The sequence below is a fragment of the Chrysemys picta genome, chromosome 2 (assembly GCF_011386835.1).
Source record: "Chrysemys picta bellii isolate R12L10 chromosome 2, ASM1138683v2, whole genome shotgun sequence".
In the NCBI taxonomy this organism is placed as follows: Eukaryota; Metazoa; Chordata; order Testudines; family Emydidae; genus Chrysemys; species Chrysemys picta.
This window is the reverse complement of record NC_088792.1, coordinates 18302225-18323639: the sequence shown is the minus strand read 5'-3', so window position 1 is coordinate 18323639 and position 21415 is coordinate 18302225. Positions and strand designations below refer to the sequence as shown.

Here is a 21415-nt window from a genome sequence, read left to right as displayed (position 1 = left end):
CATGGGAGAAATATGATTGGTGTTTAAGCTTGGAGGCAGAAGCTAGACATTTTACAAAAAACACCACCATCATTAGGAGAGGGCACTAGTGAAGTCTTGCTCTGCTTTGACAGCATCAGTCAATCTGGCACTTTGTGAATTCTTGTCATCCATGTATTGTGAGCTTCTTTTAGAAGAAATAGGGAAACCAGCTGCAAGGTATTTATATCCCACGTTTCATTGGTGATGGGGAAAACGTTGAACTACCAGAAAAGTCAAGTATAATTCTCCTATGTGTGCAGGCTAATTCTTTGCATAAACAAGCATCTTTGGTGCTGGCTCCGGTCATGTGTATACACCCTTGATGAGTAGCAAGGGATAATGGAAAAATTGATCTTGGAGAGGGACAGTGACAGTAGGTAAATATAAATAAATGAATGGCAGAGGTTAGGAATGAACATGTACAACAGGTTAGCAAAAGGTCACTTCTATCTTGAAAGGCTACTCATGGTTATTGAACTTTCAAATAGTGTGTTTAGGTCATTTAGGGAGAAGTCTGAGCTAACACACAAAACTAATCCTAAAAACCTTCCTACCTTAAAGTGAAAACACTGCTGAATAAATGGAAGCTTTTATTTGAATGCTTAAAATTGAAAATACTACTTTTGTTATGTGTTTTAGCCAGATGAAACACTGAGGAATGTATTCTTTTCCTCCAAGGAAGAGTTAGGGTGTCATCTCAACTACTAGTGAAAATCTGAAGCTGTTATAGGAGGGTAGTCATGTAGCATCTTATACCCAAGAGATCACTTTTGTACATTAAACCCAGATTTGGAGCCAATCTAAATGATCATTTCCTCAAATTGAAATTAAAATATCACTTTAATGTTGGCATAGTCTCTGAGAGGATATTTAGGTGCTAAAAGTAGCATCACCTAATTGTTTCTGGCTTTTTGAACTTTAAAGAGGCTTTCCTGAACAAAAAGCAATAGTCATTGTGCTTTTTTGCACTAATGCTGTTTGAGGATCAGTTCTTTAGGAACTGGAGGTATTAGTATATACTTTACATTTTCCCTGTCCCCTACTTTGCATACTGCATTTTAATGAATTTTATTAGGTATAAAGGCTTTTAGGGAAAAAGAAAGTAGGCTTCTGGTAGGCATGCACCATAATGAGGACTTCAGCCCAACAGGTAGCCCCACTCATTGAGTTAATATGCTTTCTCCATGCAACTTCCTCCAGCTGAAATGGGATCCTTGCATATGAAAGAAGGCCTATGCCTCAAGTGGAAAATTTAGCCTCCACTTGAACGTTCTGAACGTTGATAGACGATAGAGTCTCTTCACTATGTCATACGTCTACAGTGTTCTTGTATTATTTATTTTTATAAATATTTTCAGTCATGATTCTGCAAGTTATTTATAGGATTTGGGACCTTAGGGTCTGATTCTCATTTACGCCAAAGCTCTTTTCTATGGTTCTGACAGTGTAAAGGGATTTTAAAGTGAGTGTAAATTATGTTTACAAAATTACACTTATACTTACTTTAAAATCCCTTTTCACTGTCAGAATGGTGTAAAGCAGTTGTAGCACTAATGAGAATTAGGCCCTTGGGGCTTGTCTGTACTTGAAAGTTAACTGGGATTAAGGTAGGCTGTGAATTTAAATTGCAATATAGATTCCTGAATACTTCCATGTGTGGACACTCTTATTCTGGAATAAGAGTGCCTTGTACCTGTTAAAATTAATCCATTTAGGCCTGGTCTTCACTTCAAATTTAAACTGTTACAGGTATGTCAGCCATGGGTGTGAAAAACCACACCCCTATCAACATAGCTATGCTGACAAAAACCACAGTGTAGACACAACTATGCCAACAGAAGAGGGCTTCTGTCAATGTAGCTAAGGAGGTGATGTTCCTACATCGGCAGAAAAACTCCTTTTATTGGTAAATGCTGTGTCTACATTCGGGGACTATGCTGGTATAGCTATGCTGGCATGGGTTCTGTAATGTAGCATTAGGGTGGATTAAGTTAAATAGGGCCAAAGCACTCTTATTCCAGAATAAGTGTCCATACATGGAGTTATTCCATACATGGAGATATAGCTATTTCTAAATAACTCCATGTTTAGACAAACTCTTTAGGAAATGCTGTATATTCTACCTAACCTTCTAGTTGTCCTGATTTGCCTTAACTCAAATCACATAGTTAAATACCACGTTGTTAAACCAAAAGGTCAAGCAATGACAGCAACCACTGATGCCAAAGTAATACAATAAACACTATGTCAAAATTGATAAATGCTTTGCTTTTCCTTAAGCTTGTACAAATGAAATGGAAATTGGAGGTGATGCAGAAGAAGTGGCATTTCAGGAAAAAAGAGTTACTGATGATGGTCCTGGTCAAGAATCAACAGTTGGATGTGTCACAAATGGTAAGAATGAGAGGTTCACAGCCAGACAAAATAGATTACTAAGTGCTCATGAAGTTACATAAACACTAACAGAAAGATTCCCTGCCTTTTGCAGAGTCAAATGAATTGTATTGATTCCATCACCAGAACTCTTCAGTGACTGTGTTAACTATGTTTTGTTGTTTGAAAGATTATTTTCATTAAGACAAGGATAAAGTTATAGACTCTGTCTGCAGAACATTTATATGGGAGAAAAAATGTTAAATATTTACTGGGAGTGGATATTCCCTGAAATAGAAGCTAACCAAGTTGGTATGTTTGTATATTTGTGGAGCATAGAGAAAAAAAAAATTGTTGCCACATAATTTCAATCACAAAACTTTCTGTATGTGTCTGCAAAGGATTGGGGCCTGTCTTATAGTCCCCTCTTCCAGCTGGACCCAGCGTTGTTCTTGCTGAGCCCATGCCCTTCTCTAGGGAATTCTGCCTGGAACCTTCTCCCAGAGTCCGAGGAAGGTAATTTCCAGCAGGTCAGCTGTTGTTGTTTTTTTTCCTTTCATGACGCCTCAACAAAACAAGATCAAACCTTCCCTAAGTCTGTCCCTCATCCCTTTTGGGGTGAAGTTCACAGAGTCTCATGTGTTAGCAATAGCACACAACAGGATGAGTGGCTGAATTTTCTCTTGTGTGTTTTGGGCTACATATCCAAGGGGTGAGTGCTTCCAGCATGCCTGCTACATGGATTTAATCATACAACCACATGTGACCTCCTGTGATAATTTCATCTTTTTTCCAAATGCAAGTGGATTTTTAAAATAGATGTTCTACCCTTATAAAAAGAAGAACAGGAGGACTTGTGGCACCTTAGAGACTAACAAATTTATTAGAGCATAAGCTTAAGTGGGCTATAGTCCACGAAAGCTTATGCTCTAATAAATTTGTTAGTCTCTAAGGTGCCACAAGTCCTCCTGTTCTTCTTTTTGCGGATACAGACTAACACGGCCGCTACTCTGTACCCTTATAAAAAGAAGCTCATGGCAAAAATACAAGCAATTTTTTTTTCCTGCTTTAAATTCAGTTCACTTGATTTTCCTTATTGTAATCACCTTTCCATTTTGTCTGACTCTGGATGGATCACCTTTCAAAAATTGTCATTAAGACTGCTTACTGGAACCTACCCACTCTGAGCTTTGAGAAGTAACATATATATTTATTTATTTGGCTTCGGGGTCCGGGGGACGAAGGGTGCTGTTGATTGACATGTGACACTTCTTCCTGTTGGCTGAATGTGCAACTCCTTCAGAACTTCCTGCCCTTGCCAGCTAGAAGATTGAGAACTTGAATATCCCATATGGAAACAAAGAGCACTAGCAAATGAGCCGCCAAGTCCAAAGTCCTATAGCTTTGTAAACCTTTTTTCCTAAGTTCAAGAGGGAACTCATCTTTTATCTGACATCTGTTTACTAAATGGAAGAGTGAACCACAAAAGACCTTATCATGTTTGTTTTCAAAACAGGGCAGCAGGGGAAATTCTTATGAAAACATTTCATATTCTGAATACAATATGTAGTTTCTCCAGAATAAGATGTTTTCCACGTATTTGCTATTCTTTGAATACTGGCATATGTTGCTGCACACAACTGGAGAACTGACAAAAATTTGGGTTTTGAGAAAGGTGGGTGAATATGCATAAATGTACTGTGAATTCTTATTTTCCATTATTTGCCCTGCTCTACTGTTATGTGAACTCAACCGTTTTTTGGTACCATCTTTACTGGAGTCTAAAAACAATCCTACAACAGTGAAGAAGGACTCCTGATCCCCATTAGAAGATTCATCCTCTGCATCTCTTTCTCCCAAAAGAGGTCAGAAACATTGGTCAACCTGGCAAAGAAGCTTCGGGTGATTGTCTCAGACTGTCTCAGAATGATTGGTCAGTACATCCCATCCCAACAATCTAATTGGCTGGATAACATTTTTCAAAATACATTTTGTCTTTTTATTTTACTTACCATAGCACTGCATTGCTTCCCTGTTCTGCAGAGACTTCAGAAACAATTGTTTAAGTCTTAACTACATTTCAAGTATCAGGAACCTTTGATCCTACTCCTATTCTTGTTACCATTGCTAGCCTAAATAGATCGATTGTTGGCAAAGATGTCAATGCCATCAATTTTGAGTGTAACAGCACCAGCATCTTTCTTAGAATAACAGACTAGGTGAGTTGTCTTTGTGCAATACATGATGAGTAGAGAAGACATATTTGATTACATGATGATACATGCCAAGACCTGAATTAAATGACTTAAAAAAAATACTGTACAAAAGTGGGGAAATCAGGGAAGTCATTGGATAAGATTAGTGAACAGTCAGATCTTTCAGAAGTAAAAGACAAAAATAGTATACTTTTCTAGGAGAGTTAAATAATATACTTTTCTAGGAGACTTTTAAAAATTCACCAAGAAAAAGAGTAAAACTAGAGTAATCGTAGCCTAGCACTTGGAGTGTCCCTGTATGATGTCTGAGTTATTTAGTACATGCAGTATTTTGTCCCCCATGTTAATACTAATATCAGAGTGTGGAATATTGGGTGGCATAGATGATCTGGATAAGTCTTCTCTAATGATGGATTCAAAGGAGCTGAGAGACTATTGGTTGGCTTTTAAATCAGCGGGACCCGAAGAGTTGTATCCAAGATCCTGAAACAAATAGCAAAATATATAGCTGATAGTTTGAATTCATTGGTAAGATCAGAGGAAGCACAAGAGGAGTGCACAAAGTGTTTTCAAAGCGTAAATATATTGAACTGTTTGGATAAATCACAGTTAGGTAACCTATTAAACAATACAGGAAATATTTAGATGACAATTCGATGTGTAGGAAGACTCATAGATTTGTGGAGAAGGAAGGTATTTGTGGTGTTTTGTTATTTTAAAGAAAAGCCAGACAAAAATTATGTTTGTTCTGTCATTAAATAAAATTTTAATTGTTGTGGATAAAGTGAATTGACTGAACCATTTTTGTTATTGGTCTAAATGACCTAATGTAAAAGTTGGAAAGATTTTTGGTAATATGAACACAACTGTTTAATTAACCAGAAGTGGAAACAATCAGAGCATAATCAAAACCAGTTGAGGTGTCAAGTGAGCTTCCTTTGGTATTAGTGCTATTTAATAGCTTCACAGATTACCTGGAAGATTAAATAATCAAATTTGATGGTGATACCAATTTAAGAAGGATTGCAAACACAACAGAAGATCAAGTGAAGCGGCAATAGGGCCTTGAGAATTTAGAAAATTGGGCAAATTCCATTGGGATAGTATTCAACTTATATGGAGATAATACCGAAGAGAAATGCCACATGGGAGAGAGCTGGTTTGAGGCAAGGAATCCCATTGGTGGTAATGCATTACAAACATGAGCATTTAATGTGATGCTATCGCAAAAAACAAGAAAACTATGTTGGTTTGGCTGACTTTATAAAAAAAATATAGGTTTTAATTCTTCAGAAATTTATGGCTCAGACTCACACATACACTTGACAAGAAAAGTTTTCTTCTTGCTACCTTTGCATACCATAACTTGAAATCACACTTTCATGCTGATCCTAAGTGACAAGCTATGGGGAACTTTGTTGGTTGTACACGGTTGGGAGAGTTTTTTGTCCAGCTGGGCAGTTTACACCATCTGAGATTTGTTTAATTTGGGGATATTTTGTTTTTTAAGATTTTTATGGAGAACATTGTGTGGTTATGAAACGGTCAAAGGTGTTTTTCAGAAAGAAAGCTGTACTTTCTAAGGAATTACCCACTGAAAAATTTAGTTGTGGTCAATTTTTTGAAAATATATACTATTCTAATTTATCATCTGACTGATTTGTGCTACACTGGGTCTTTGTTTAAGTTATGAAGCTTTGTATTAAATCCATGTTGTTAATCCACTTACTGAATATTGAAATCTAAAATGAGCTTATGGCAGTGAATATTGTGATATTTTGAACATACTTTTCACTTTACATAGCTCAAAGCTAACACATTACTTTAACTACATTATAAACTGTTTCTCTCCTTCCCTCGTGTTCTTTAGGAAGATGGACCGTCTGTACTACTTCTGCACATGTTTAGATTTAAGCACCACAGCCACACTGAAGCAAAAAAAGATTTTATATATATAAAAGATTTTATATAGAGAGTAAATACCCTATTAAACAGTCATTTACTTTTTCTGGCTTTCATTTTTCCATCATTTCCAATTTCTGGATTATTTGTATGTGTATAAGCAAATGCTTTTTATTTTTCTAGGTTGTATTTTGAGTTTTGTGGATTAGATACATAAAACATTTGGTATGGTTTGATGTCATGAAATATCATATTAAACATTTTACTGTAATCGCAACAGCATTTGTGATGTCAGAAATACTATCTGGCAGCATGGTAACATGTTCTGGGCGAATAATGGCATCCCAGCCAAGGGGAAAGAATTTAGAATGCCCTCCCCTTCAGTGTGCAGGAGCCAGTGGGTTTCTGTTGCACTGCTCAGACCAGCCAATCAACTAGAATACTCCACCTTCCCAGCTATTTCTTCCCAAACCCAGGAGGGAAGATGAGCTCCCATGAGGAGGGGAAAGGGGAAGATGGAGGGAGCTACACAGCCCTCTTTTTCCCAGTTTATTGGGGGCTTAGGAAGGATAATATTTGGCTATTGTATCGTGTTCGCTTTTTTTATACCACGTCTCTTTTTCCCTTTACATAAATGATTGGTAGTAATAGCAATTTAATGTATTTATTCATATTTGTAATGTGTCCATCACTGTAGCATTTAGTTATAATACATAGATTTAAATATACATCTGCAGCCTTTCAGGCGAAATAGTCCACTTCCCATCATCTCACATACTAATATTTATTATTGTAAAGTATCTAGTCTATGGGATTAGGTAGGTTGATCCAGGAGCACATTGTAGCACCTGTTCCTCCAAAATCTCAAGACTTGGTCAAACCTGATCTCTGGGTGGAAGCAAGTTTCACAGTGAAAAGTCTTCCACGACAGCTTGTCTACACTAGAAAGGATTTGGGAGTATAGCTCATAACAGCAAATGAGGGGTTTTTTCGTCAGTATAATTTATGCCAGGTCACGAAATGAAACAGAGTCCTTTTGCTAGCGTAGCTTGTTGGGTAGATACAGTTATACTGGCAAAGGCTTTTGCTTGGCATACTTATGTCTGTTGATGTGCGATTTTTTTTTTTCACACCCGTACCAGACGTAGCCATGTGGTTAAAACTAAGTTGTCCAGGCCTAAGAACATTCTGCTTGCTTGCGCCTTCATATTTAAACCTAGGTTCCATCTGCTGTATTGTTCCTCTGGAAGATAAATGTGTATTTTAATGTTGAAATATCTCCCACTTTTCTTTTTTAAAATATAAATCTTTTCTACTATTAATGCTTTCGTAGGAGTCTCTAACGATATGCTCTCGCTTAGTTACAGACATATCACAGGATGAAAAGACTGTTGAACTGGAAGCAGGAGTTTCTAATCAACTTGGTACAGCTAAAATGGAAACATCTCCTAAAAGGACACCAGCATCTGATGACAGTCAAACTAAGCACATGATGGAAGTGACAGAAAGCATTCAAGCTGTAACGCAGCCGGAGTCAGACAAACAAGCAGAAGAGCAGCAACTGTCACAAGATGCTGAGGTATCAAAAGTATCCACAGAGGAAACTCAGCCTCCCCTTTCAGCACCTGAGGCCACAACTACACCACCAGAAACTTTAGGGTCTGTGAATAAAGAGGAGACTTCTTTTAAGATAGAACAACAATTGGAGACAGTAAGAGTGCAAGAAGACGTAGAAAAGAAAGAAACCCATGAAAGCTCTGAAACACCAACTTTTCTGTTGAAAGTGGAAACCACTCCTGCAAATGAAAGTTGTGCAAACAGTTCACTATTAGGAGACAAACCTATAAAGTCACCGACGGAGACATATTCTTCATTTTCATCATCAGTTGACATAAACAAGAGAAGTGTGTGTTCCTCACCAGTAGTTTCATTAGATTTGCATTCTGCACATGATATGATGCACAGTCAGACTCCACCACAGAGTTCCTCTGCCGGAAATGTTCTCCCAACAACTTATATATCTGTCACTCCAAAAATCGGCATGGGAAAGCCAGCTATCACCAAACGAAAGTTTTCTCCTGGGAGACCAAGATCAAGACAGGTAAGCATATTGTTTTAGTATTGAAGCTGGTAGACAAATCATTGTCAACTTTCAATATACTGTGTTTTTGAAAGAAGTATCAAATTTGGGTTTATGAAAAACAATTTGATCTATCCTAAAAAATATACATTGTGTTTATCCAGCAGTATAAATTGGGCATATAGTTTATTGTTAACAATCCATTATTTTAAACACATTTGCTTTGAAAAACTCTGGGTAACTACAGGTTGAATAATTGAAGATAAGACATGGTGAAGTTCTCTAATGGGAAATTTCTTCTTTTGGATTATCCTTTGAACACTAGAGCAAACTAGAAATCTTATATGATCCTCAAATGCAATATTCAAGGTACATCCCAGAAGTGATATTATCCATAATGTCATAGTTCTTGTTGTGTAAGCTTATTTCTCACTCTTTCATATCAATCTGCGTATATTTCCATCTTGATTTCTATATTGTATTTGTAGGCAGGATGTGGTAAAACTTTTTCACCTACCTTTATAGATGAACCTGCAGCAGCCCTGCTGTCCTTGTGCTGGGAGATTCCCTGGGCAGAAATTTGTGATTATGACAAATGGTCTGATGATTTTGTTATGTTGGCAGATATCTAGTAGGAACTATCTGGTACAAGTCATTGCAATTGTGCTTTGGGTTAGATTTCATCATAGTCCTCAAAAGTAAATAGCTTACTGCATCATCTATAATACACACTAAAGATATAGTTTGAAAACAAATTGTTTACACATCTTTCGCATTTATTTTGCCATTGCAAATTTTTCACAAGAAATGTTTTACTGTGACTAGTTCATTTATCAAGATCACAAAATTTCATTTTGTGCTTCTGAACATCATAGGCTCATAATTTCATTTTTTGTAAAGGAAAGAATTGTAAAATCTATATGATACTTTCCATATTACTGATTTAGGCCAGGTCTACACTACATACATACTTTGGTATAACTACATTGCTCAGGAGTTTGAAAAATCCATACATCCCTAAGTGACATAGTTATACTGACCGTAACCCTCCATGTAGACAGTGTTATCTCAGCGGGAGAGCTACTCCCATCAGCGTAGAGCAGGGGTCGCCAACCTTTCAGAAGTGGTGTGCCGAGTCTTCATTTGTTCACTCTAATTTAAGGTTTCGCATGCCAGTAATACATTTTAACGTTTTTAGAAGGTCTCTTTCTATAAGTCTATAATATATAACTAAACGATTGTTGTATGTAAAGTAAATAAGGTTTTTAAAATGTTGAAGAAGGTTCATTTAAAATTAAATTAAAATGCAGAGCCCCCTGGACCGGTGGCCAGGACCCGGGCAGTGTGAGTGCCACTGAAAATCAGCTCACGTGCCGCCTTTGGCACGCGTGCCATAGGTTGCCGACCCCTGGCATAGAGCGTCTTCACCAGGAGTGCTACAGCGTCGCAGCTGTATCAGTGCAGCAGCGCCAGTGCAAGTTTGTAGTGTAGATGTGTCCTTATTTAAGACTATTCACAAGCTCAAAGCAAAGCCTGATACTTTTTAAGAGGTGAGAAACAGTGTTTTCCAAGGATTAAGAATCCAAGACTAATTTAATCCTCTACAGTAAATGCAGCAAATTGCATACAAGATCATTCAACCAGCTGGGGTTTGGTGCATTTCTCAGTGACTTTCACTGTATGTAAACATAGTGAAATTGGCTGGAAATATGCAGTAAATCAGAAATTTGCAGCTAATCTACTAGAAGAAACTGTACTTGCCCCTGCGCTAATATCTCCTTATAGTACTTAAATAAACATTGTCACATATTTTAGAATATGACATTGTTTCTATAGTTAAATGTCTTGAAAATAAAATGCATTTTCCATTAAAGTTTACTTAGTTTGTAATACAGATTTTTTTCTAGTGTAGTTTAAAATGACCTTAAAATGCTTTTTTGTGTGTGTGATGGGGAAAGTAGGGGGGAGAGAATGCCAAAGGGTGGATGATACTTTATTTTGGACATCAGCAAACTAAATGTTACTTATGCCACTGCCCCCATGACTTGTGAGAACTCAGCCACAGTTCTGGTGATAATGTTTGTTAATTAACAGCTGCTGGAGAGCCCATAAGAGGGGAGCACAAAGGACAGATTTGGATAAATGGCCATATTTTAATATGTGAAATGGGTTTCTGTGATTTCTACTAAAATCACATTAAAAGTTTCTTATTTCTTCCCAGCTTTAATTCAGTAATATACATAAGTGGTGAAGGAAAATGATTGTACATTTAAAAAAAAATCAACAAAAAGCACTGAGTTATGTTGCATATACTGCTCACTTCCTCTACCATTGACATGAACATCTTAATATATACAGTGTGTGTAATATGGCCAAGTTACAATTGCTGTGGGAACCATAACATTGAATTTTATGGCTAGAGCAAACAAAATCCCAGTCATAATATTGTCGTAATATAATTTTAGCATTTAATTTCCATGTTAATTTTAAAAAGAAAAAAGAGTCACCAGTGTATTTCTTCGAAATATGCATCTTGAGGCACTTTTTCATGATATCAGGAGGTATTAATACTCTGAGTGGTCATAATGGATCAAATATTCATATAAACACATGTAGTTAATGTTTTAATGTCTAACAGTTGAAATAGTACATGTATGGTTATTTGAGTTTGCAGAAACATGGATTTGTCTGGATAACCATTTCCACTGGTTTAATGACTCCCATTTAAATTGTTAAGAAAAATACACTGGTCACATAGCACACAACTCATTTAGAGTTTGTTTATTTCTCAATTTTTTACTTTGCCCAAGTTGGGGGGAAAATAATTTTCCACTTAAGGACTGGACTAAAGGCTGATCTAAGGTTTATTGAAGTCAGTGAAAAGACTCCCATTGATTTCAGTGGACTTTGAATCATGCCATTAATATGCTAAGTTGGAACTTGGATCATTCCAGTAGCAATTTCATTGTAAGAAAAGCATCTGCAAAGGTTTTGGTCCAAATCCTAAACTCCTCAGTTGTTACTCATTTGTTTTTCAGTCCTAACTCTGTCAAACTTCCATTGAAATCAGTGGAAATTTGCCTGAGGAAGGACTGAACAAAAAGTAAGAATAAATCTCAGGATACTTCATTAAAGTATTAATTAAAAGTAAACCCGGCTTTTCTCTTGTTTATTATACTAGTTTTGTTACAACTGGATCATCTTATGTTTTTGTGCTCTTAGTTGATCGTTTCTTAATTTTGTTCCTATTATATTGTTACAGTTTTGACTTGAGTGTATTAATTAAGAGACCTATATATCTGTAGAGGATACTTATCTTTTGAGAAAAGGAGTTTGCTTTTCTGTAATTGATGTTTTCTAAATATAGTTTCACCATTGGAACCACACTTCTACTTCTCAGAGATTAGAGATTCTGCGTTTATTCTTTTATATTCTTAGATTATTGTAGATCATTATATACTAAGGTATGTACATATATATATGCATATTCCTGAGACAATGCAGTAATTCTTTCCAATCAAGGTTCTCAATTTTACAGTATTAACTTCCTAGTCTGTTCCTTTGCTAAGGGACTGAGATCTTTTGAATGTGGGTCTGTAGAGGATACTAGCTTTAGAAAAGTCCAATTACTGGTAAACAATTTCCCTTTTGAGTAATGTATAAGCAAACAGAAAAATCCCAGCTGGGTAAGTCATGTTTTAAACTTTGTACTCATGGGTATCATCTAGAATTGCATTGATACAATTTGCCTTGAGTCAACGTTGTTATAAAAATCTTGTACTTATGGTAAATCAGTAATTGTGGATGAGAATAATTAACCTCCTGTGAAGATATTTCATTAGTACCTGAGAACACGCACAGTATTTTTATCCTCTTGTGTTTTATTATACTCACTTTTAAAAAATAGGATATTAAATATAGAAGTCTCATTTTTCTTTCAAACTGAGATGAATATAAATATCTACTTTTCTAATTTTTAGTAGATGAGACATTCATACTGTCTTCTTTTTTCTCTGCCATCAAATACTTAGTTTGTTTTTGGAAGTTGATTCACATATTACAGAATGACAGGAGCAACTCCGTAGTTAAAATTGTAACTAGTTTTTCTGTTTCATAATCCTCATTTGGATACAATTTCTTTCCTAACTTCAGAGAAACAAAAGTATTCTGTATATAATTTCACAAATTGTGTTCTACCAAAGGAGAATTATTGTGGCGAAGCTTGAGGGTAATTGTACCAGGTATTCATTGGAAATTAATTTGAAAAATGATAGATATGTCACTTCTGCGTGCTAATTTCCACAGACCTGATACAATGAACACGTAAGCCTGTTTGCAGTGTGGGAGCAGAACCGGACCTGTCAGTCACTGGCAGCAGGAGAATGCCCTGCTCTTTGAAGCTCCTGCCAGTTTTTCCTGCCTCCCTGGTGGCTCAGCCAGGTCTCCTTGCTGCAGAACTTTTCTGAGGAAAATTCAAGACCTTATATCAAATGGCTCACTAACAATTTGGGTTAATAATGTGCCCATCTAATCCCCAGTCATGTCCCAGGGGCTGCATTTGCCTTGTGAGGAGCTGTCCCCTCGGCTCTGCATCCCCTCTGAGGCGTTTGCAATGGCTGGTGTCCCTGCAGGCTTCTGGGAGAGAGCTGGACTGAGAAAGCCAGAAGCAAGTGGAAGTCTCTGTGCCTCCTGCTTCACCCCTTAGTGAGTGTTTCTTTGGGGAATTTGACTGGCTCTGTAGGGTGAGTGCAGTTCGCCTCGTAGCACAGTTTGATTGGAGGTTCTTCCCCTCTCCTCTGAGCAAGAAAGGAACCAGGCAGGATTGGAGATACAGGCTCTGCTGGGCAAGATGCAGCCCAGGCTGGGGGAAGGTGCTTTGGGCCCTTTCCACAGCAGGAAAAGGGGCAGAAAGGATTGGAAAAGAACTAGTTCTTCTTCGAGTGCTTGCTCATATCCATTCCATTAGGTGTGTGCGCGCCGCGTGCACGATCGTCGGAAGATTTTTACCCTAGCAACACCGGCGGGTCGGCTGTGGAGCCCCCTAGAGTGGCGCCTTCATGGCGCTGAATATATACCCCAGCCGACCCGGCGCCCCCTCAGTTCCTTCTTACCGCCCCTGACGGTCGTTGGAACTGTGGAGCGCTGCTTAGCTGTTCTCCACTCTCCCTAGCTTAGTTCGTTATTCGCAGTTATAGTTATAGTTATAGTCCTAGTGTTTATAGTTAAATAGTTCAATAGTTTTAAAAGTTGTCTAGTTGTTATAATAGTTCAGGGGATTAAGGGGGTCGTCTCCTCCTTTCTCCCCCGGCCGCGGGGCCGGGCTCATGCCCAACGCTCCCGGCTTCAAGCTGTGCGCCTCCTGCGCTAAGCCTATGCCCACGAGCGACCCGCACGACTCCTGTCTGAAGTGCCTGGGAGAGTCCCATCAAACAGATAAGTGCAAGATCTGTAAGGCCTTCAGACCAAGGACCAAGAAGGAGCGGGACTTTCGGCTCCGGCAACTCCTGATGGAGGCGGCACTTAGTCCGGACGCTCCATCTACAAGTCAGGCCCCGGCACCTAGCGCCTCGGTGCGCAGTGCCCCGGCGGCACCGGCCATGACGACCACGCGAGTGGCGTCAGATGAGCCTTCCCGGCACCGGACCTCGTCGGCACCGCAAGCACAGCAAGTGCCTCGGCGCCGGTCATTATCCCCAGGGCATAAGAAAGCCCATAAGACGGGGACCTCCGTGCCGAAGACGCTGGCTCCCCCAGTGCCGGGGGTAGAGCCGCGTACGCCGGTGGAGCACCGGAAACAGGTGCCTCCAGCACCGTCGACTCCGGCGCCGAGGCCGTTGAGTCCGGTGCAGACGGCGTCTCCACCGAGGCCGGCGGTGATACAGTGCCTCCCGTCGACGCCAGAGACCTTCGCGGCGGCGAGAGACTTAATAGCTCTCACGGAGCCGGCACCGCCTCAACCACCGGCACCGACGGCACCGTTGCCTCGCCCGGTCCAGTCGAGGGGGAAACCTGCCTTGATGCGCCCTCCATCGCAAGGGCTGGAACCTCGGCACCGATCCAGGTCCCGAAGCAGGTCCCCACGCCGCTCGCAGTCCCGGCACCGAATATCACCTCGGCACCGGTCGTACTCGCGGCCAAGATCTTCTTCGCGGCACCGCTCTACGTCTCGGCACCGCTATGATCGTCGGCACCGATCAACGTCGAGACATAGTTCTCGGCACCGCTACGGTCGCCGCTCGACGTCGAGAGGCCGCTCCCGGTACCGGGCATACTCCAGGTCCTCGTCGAGGTCCAGATCCGACTCCCGGCACCGACGAGGTCATCGGCACCGGTCGCGGTGCCGGCGATCGGTGCCGGGACCGCGTGGAGATAGATCATCTCCAGACCGGCACCGTGCGGCACCGCAGCCCACGGGAATCGTCTCGACGCTCTCGGCACCGCCATGGCCATCGAGATCGGGGTCTCGCTCCTCGGAGGACCTCTCGAGATCGGCATACCCCCCTCAGGGGAAAGCCGAGGAACAGGACTTGGGCCATTGGCAGAACATAACAGAGGACCATTCTCATGGCCCATCTCACTGGTCGTTTTGGACCCCGTGGGCGTACCATCAGGCGCAAGGGGCTCCAGTTGCTTCGACCTCTCGCTCCGGTCACTCTGTTAGAAGGGCCCCGGAGTCCACCATCTCTCGGCCTCCGCCAGGGGGCATGGAGCCTTCCGTGTCCGCACCACCTGACGCCCTGGACTCAAGCGCAGGTGATGCTCCGGCCCAGGAGCAGGGAGACCAGGACCCTCCCTTGGATCCTGTTCCACCGGAGGCATCTTCCTCTTCCTCTCCGGATGAGGCAGTGGCGGGCACATCGTGCACAGGTCCACCTCCAATAGATCTTCGGGCTCACCAAGATCTTCTGCGTAGGATGGCCCGTAATATGGACCTGCAGGCGGAGGAGATAGTGGAGGTGCACGACCCCATCGTGAATATCCTCGGAGCGGATGCCCCATCGAGGGTGGCGTTACCCCTGATCCGCACGATACAAGCCAATGTATCTACGATATGGCAGACTCCTGCCTCTATCCCACCCACAGCGAGAGGGGTGGAAAGGAAATACTTTGTCCCGTCTAAAGACTACGGGTACTTGTATACCCACCCCCAGCCGTGTTCACTGGTGGTGGCATCAGTGAACGCAAGGGAGCGCCACGGTCAGCAGGCCGCAGCGCCCAAATCGAAGGAGGCTAAGCGCCTCGATTTATTCGGCCGTAAAGTTTACTCAGCCGGAGGGCTGCAACTTAGAGCGGCTAATCAACAGGCGCTCTTGAGCCGCTATAGCTTTAACTCCTGGAACTCTATGGGGAAGTTCAAGGAGTTGGTTCCCCAAGAGTCCAGGGAGGAGTTTGGAGCCCTGGTGGAGGAGGGTAAGAAGGTGGCTCGGACCTCCTTACAGGCCTCCTTAGACATAGCGGACTCTGCTGCGAGAACCCTGGCCTCAGGTATCGCTATGCGGAGGATCTCCTGGCTCCAGGTTTCGGGTCTGCCTCAGGAACTGCAGCAAACCCTGCAGGATCTGCCCTTTGAAGGACAAGGGTTGTTTTCAGAAAAGACGGACTCTCGCCTGCAGAGCCTCAAGGACTCCAGGACGATCATGCGTTCCTTGGGGATGCATGTTGTGGGCCCTCAGCGCAGGCCATTTAGACCGCAGCCTCAGCGCTTCTACCCCCCCCGCCTCGTCAGAGACAGGACTCGACCCGGAGGCGAGGGCGAGGTGGTAGAAGAAGGTGGACCGGCCCTCAACCTGGTCAGAACCAGGGGCCACCTAGACCACCTTCAGGCCCCAGGCAGAACTTTTGAAGGTGCGGTCGAGGACGGCGCCCCAGTCATCCCACAGGATCCAGCCCCATCCTTTCGGGATCGCCTTTCCCATTTCCACCATGCCTGGTCCCTTATAACTTCGGACCGTTGGGTCCTTCGCACTGTTGACAGGGGATATGCTATCCAGTTTTCCTCAATTCCCCCCTCCTCCCCCCCTTTTCCCGTCCCTCTTCAGAGACCCTTCTCACGAGCAACTTCTTATACAGGAAGTTTCCACGCTCCTTACTATGGGGGCCATAGAGGAGGTTCCAGTGGAGTTAAGGGGCAGGGGATTCTATTCCCGTTACTTCCTCATTCCCAAGTCCAAAGGAGGTCTGCGACCCATCTTGGACTTGCGCGGACTCAACAAATTCGTAGTAAAGTTGAAGTTCCGCATGGTCCCTTTGGGGACCATTATCCCTTCCCTCGATCCTGGAGACTGGATCGCCGCCCTCGACATGAAAGATGCATACTTTCACATAGCAATTTACCCGCCTCACAGACGCTTCCTGCGGTTCGTGGTAAGCAAGGTGCACTACCAATTTGCAGTCCTTCCCTTCGGCCTATCCTTGGCCCCAAGGGTGTTCACGAAATATATGGCTGTCGTGGCAGCGTACCTTCGTCGGCAAGGGATACAGGGGTTCCCGTACCTAGACGACTGGCTGGTACGCGGTCGCACCAAAGGACAAGTTCGAGATCACGTCCACATAATAGTGCACACATTCAACAAGTTGGGTATCCTACTCAACAAGGACAAATCCACTCTAGAACCTACCCAGAGAATAGAATTCATCGGCGCGGTTCTAGACTCCAGACGTGCACAAGCCATCCTGCCAGACAATCGCTTTTGCACCATCACGAGCCTCATTCAAGGACTCAAGGCCTTCCCAACTACCACGGTGAGGTCGTGCCTTACCCTGCTGGGTCACATAGCTTCCTGCACGTACGTAACCAGGCATGCCAGACTTCGGCTTCGCCCACTCCAGACCTGGGTGTCATCAATATACCGCCCACATCGGGACAGCCTGAACATGGTGGTCACGGTCCCGAACTCGGTCCTGACCTCCCTCACATGGTGGCTAGACCACAAGGTGGTTTGCGAGGGGATGCTGTTTCACGCCCCACAACCCTCTCTGCACCTGGTCACAGACGCTTCATCCCTGGGTTGGGGCGCCCATCTCAACGAACACCATACCCAGGGCCTGTGGACTGCACCCCAGATAGCCCTGCACATCAATGTTCGGGAACTGATGGCGGTGCGCCTGGCGTGCCAGGCATTTCTCAATCTCCTACGTGGCCGCTGTGTGTTAGTTCTCATCGACAACACCACTGCCATGTTTTACATCAACAAGCAAGGAGGAGCACGTTCGTCAATTCTATGCCAAGAGGCCATTCGCCTGTGGGACTTCTGCATCGCCCACTCAATCCATCTCACGGCATCGTTCCTCCCTGGAGTCCAGAACACTCTGGCGGACCGACTCAGCAGGTCCTTTCAAACGCACGAGTGGTCTATCCGTCCGGACATCATACATTCCGTTTTCCAGAAGTGGGGGTTTCCCCAGATAGACCTGTTTGCATCTCGAGACAACAGGAAGTGCCACGTGTTCTGCTCCCTGCAAGGTCGAGCTCCGGGCTCCCTCTCGGATGCGTTTCTCCTTTCCTGGAAAGACCACCTGTTTTATGCCTTCCCTCCGTTTCCTCTGGTCCACAAGGTACTGCTCAAATTGCGCAGAGACCAGGCACAGGTGATTCTGATCGCCCCAGCGTGGCCGAGACAACATTGGTACACCACGCTGTTGGAGCTCTCGGTTCAGACACCGATCCCGCTTCCATTATGCCCAGATCTCATCTCTCAGGACCACGGCCGGCTGCGTCACCCCGACCTGCAATCACTCCACCTCACGGCGTGGCTGCTCCATGGTTCACCCAGGCAGAGCAGCAGTGCTCGCACTCTGTCCAACAGATTCTGCTGAGCAGTAGGAAGCCCTCAACACGGACCACATACTTGGCCAAGTGGAAGCGGTTCTCCTGTTGGTGCGAACAACGAGCCACGTCCCCGTTACAGGCGCCTATTCCTCTCATATTGGAATATCTCCTCTCCCTAAAACAGCAAGGGTTGGCGATATCTTCAATTAGAGTTCACCTGGCCGCTATATCGGCCTTTCATCCAGGGGAACTCGCGTCTTCGGTATTCTCTAACCCGATGGTCGTTAGATTCCTCAAGGGCTTAGACCGGATGTACCCACAACAACGTCAGCCCGTTCCGACGTGGGACCTCAACCTGGTTCTCTCCAAGCTCACAGGTCCTCCATTCGAGCCACTGGCCACCTGTTCACTTCTGTACCTATCCTGGAAGACAGCCTTCCTCGTAGCCATCACCTCAGCAAGGCGCGTTTCTGAACTCAGGGCGCTTACATCCGAGCCCCCTTACACAGTTTTTCATAAGGATAAAGTGCAGCTCCGCCCACATCCTGCCTTTCTCCCTAAGATGGTTTCTCCATTTCATATCAACCAGGATATATTTCTCCCGGTCTTTCACCCTAAACCACATGCTACTCGCCAGGATCAACGTTTGCATTCTCTGGACGTACGCAGGGCCCTGGCCTTCTATATTGACCGAACAAGGCACTTTAGAAAGACGACGCAACTCTTCGTTGCAGTGGCCGACCGAATGAAAGGCTTACCGGTCTCCTCACAACGCCTATCCTCCTGGATTACGTCTTGCATCCGGACTTGCTATGACCTGGCAGGTGTCTCAGCACCACACCTCACCGCTCACTCCACGAGGGCCCAAGCTTCCTCGACGGCTTTCCTGGCGCAAGTTCCGATCCAGGACATTTGTAGAGCGGCGATTTGGTCATCAGTCCACACGTTTACAGCTCACTATGCACTAGTGCAGCAGTCCAGGGACGATGCTGCTTTCGGATCAGCGGTTTTGCACACAGCAATGTCTCACTCCGACCCCACCACCTAAGTTGGGCTTGGGAGTCACCTAATGGAATGGATATGAGCAAGCACTCGAAGAAGAAAAGACGGTTACTCACCGTTGTAACTGTTGTTCTTCGAGATGTGTTGCTCATATCCATTCCAAACCCGCCCCCCGTCCCCACTGTCGGAGTAGCCGGCAAGAAGGAACTGAGGGGGCGCCGGGTCGGCTGGGGTATATATTCAGCGCCATGAAGGCGCCACTCTAGGGGGCTCCACAGCCGACCCGCCGGTGTTGCTAGGGTAAAAATCTTCCGACGATCGTGCACGCGGCACGCACACACCTAATGGAATGGATATGAGCAACACATCTCGAAGAACAACAGTTACAACGGTGAGTAACCGTCTTTTCTGGGGCAAGCAGCCCCAGCTCCATAATGGTAGTGAAGCCAGAAGGAAGATCAACCCTGAGTTTCTATAGCCCACACCAGCAGCCACGCCTCTGTGTGCAGAGCTCAGCCACATCCCACAGATGGAGGGCACGGGACACAGCACAGTCTCTGTCAACCCCAGAGAGTCCAGCAAAGGGCCTTCAGGCCTAGCGCCCTTCCCCTGCTTCCAACACAGATCTATCCATGTGGATCTCATGCAATAGAGAGGGGTAATTGCAAATCCATTCTTGAGACCCAGAAGGACCCATGTAGGGGAAGCGAGCCTCAATGAGGACAAGGGGATTGGTAGCCACTTGAAATGTTTTCTTCACAATTTCTGTCCTCCATTATCCTGCTTCAGAGGGGAAGTGAAACTGGGCTCAAATTCCTAAAGGTGAAATAAATGACTAATGAAATCAGTGCTGTTTCCCCAGATCACCTTCGTGGAATTCAGTAGGGTTGGATAATCCCAAGCACCAGGTTTCCCTTCTCACCTCCGTGGAGTCCAAGGGGTGGATAATCTCCAGTGCTGGGTTCCCTGGCTCACCTTTATGAGTGGAGCCTGGCAGATCTATGCGGAAAAGACTAAGCAATAGACATGCTTATTCTTCTAGGCATGCATATGTACACCACACCTCTTTCCCCACCCTGCCCCACACACACAGTGGGAATTCTTTAGTGCAGGAAGGCCAGGAGTCCAAATCATAGTTAGACAATCAAATATTTTAAAATATCCCCCAAAACAAACAAACAAATAAAAAAACATTAGAGGATAGACTCTGTCAGAAAGAGTGTTCTGAGTATTGGGAACTATGCCTAGGAGGTCTACAGCTGCCCTAGACCTGCTATAGCTATGTTTTCCTTCTCGTGTATCCTGGGATTTCCTGAAAGACTGCAAAAATATCAGGCTGTCATCACCAGCTGCCTCTGTGGGTCATCATGCCCTAATGTCCAGGTTATTGTTCTTAGCTTTTGTTGCAGGTTGTCCTGACTTGCAACCACCTCCTCCACCCGCAGATGGCTATGGAGTGATGAGAGGTTCAGCAGCCCCGATGTGGGAGAACAGGCAGGCAGTAAGGGGCCTGTGGTCCACCATTTCTTTCTTTACCGGGAAGCTGGCAGTCTGTAGACTCTTTGAGGAACAAAGAGAGCTCCCCATAGCTCTTCAGAGAGACCCAGCTGTTTGAGGAAATTTAGAAGTTTCACAGTAGTTGAGACACCCACTACAGTGGTTGAGGAAATTAAGTTCTGCAGGAGCAGGGATGCCAGTGGAACATCTGCTTCATGGAGCTTTTAAGCTCTGTACTAGCAGAAATGGTAACTGAGTGACGTTCTGGCCCCATTGAAGTTGGTGGGTTTTTTGCTAGTGATTCCATTAGGGCCAGGATTTCACCCTAAGATACCTACTGTTAACAAGATATGGTGGATTAGACTCTCAGCATATCTCCTTCCTACTGCCATCTGTACTCATGTATGTGGCTTCTCAGTGTATTTTATTTGTTCATTTATTTAATGTATTTATATCAATTTATAACCACACTAAAACAGAGCATCGTTTCAAAGTTCCAGATACTTGTTTGGCATATACACAAATAAGTAAACTGCCTCAATTGTTCTGTTACAA

The 21415-nt window shown here is 43.8% G+C and overlaps 1 protein-coding gene across 22 annotated transcripts in view; it reads left to right on the top strand.

Annotated features, from left to right (window-relative positions):
* KMT2C (lysine methyltransferase 2C) overlaps positions 1-21415 on the top strand; it is a 332762-nt gene that overhangs the window by 189283 nt on the left and 122064 nt on the right. For 19 of the 22 annotated variants that reach the window (XM_065586755.1, XM_065586756.1, XM_042859220.2 and 16 more), the window contains 2 exons: positions 2302-2415; positions 7874-8613. In XM_065586755.1, the coding sequence (XP_065442827.1) occupies positions 2302-2415; positions 7874-8613 (854 nt within the window). Of the gene's footprint in view, positions 1-2301; positions 2416-7873; positions 8614-8951; positions 8962-21415 lie in introns of those variants that run through there. The other 3 variants (XM_005297183.5, XM_065586762.1, XM_042859263.2) reach the window with 2 other exon arrangements.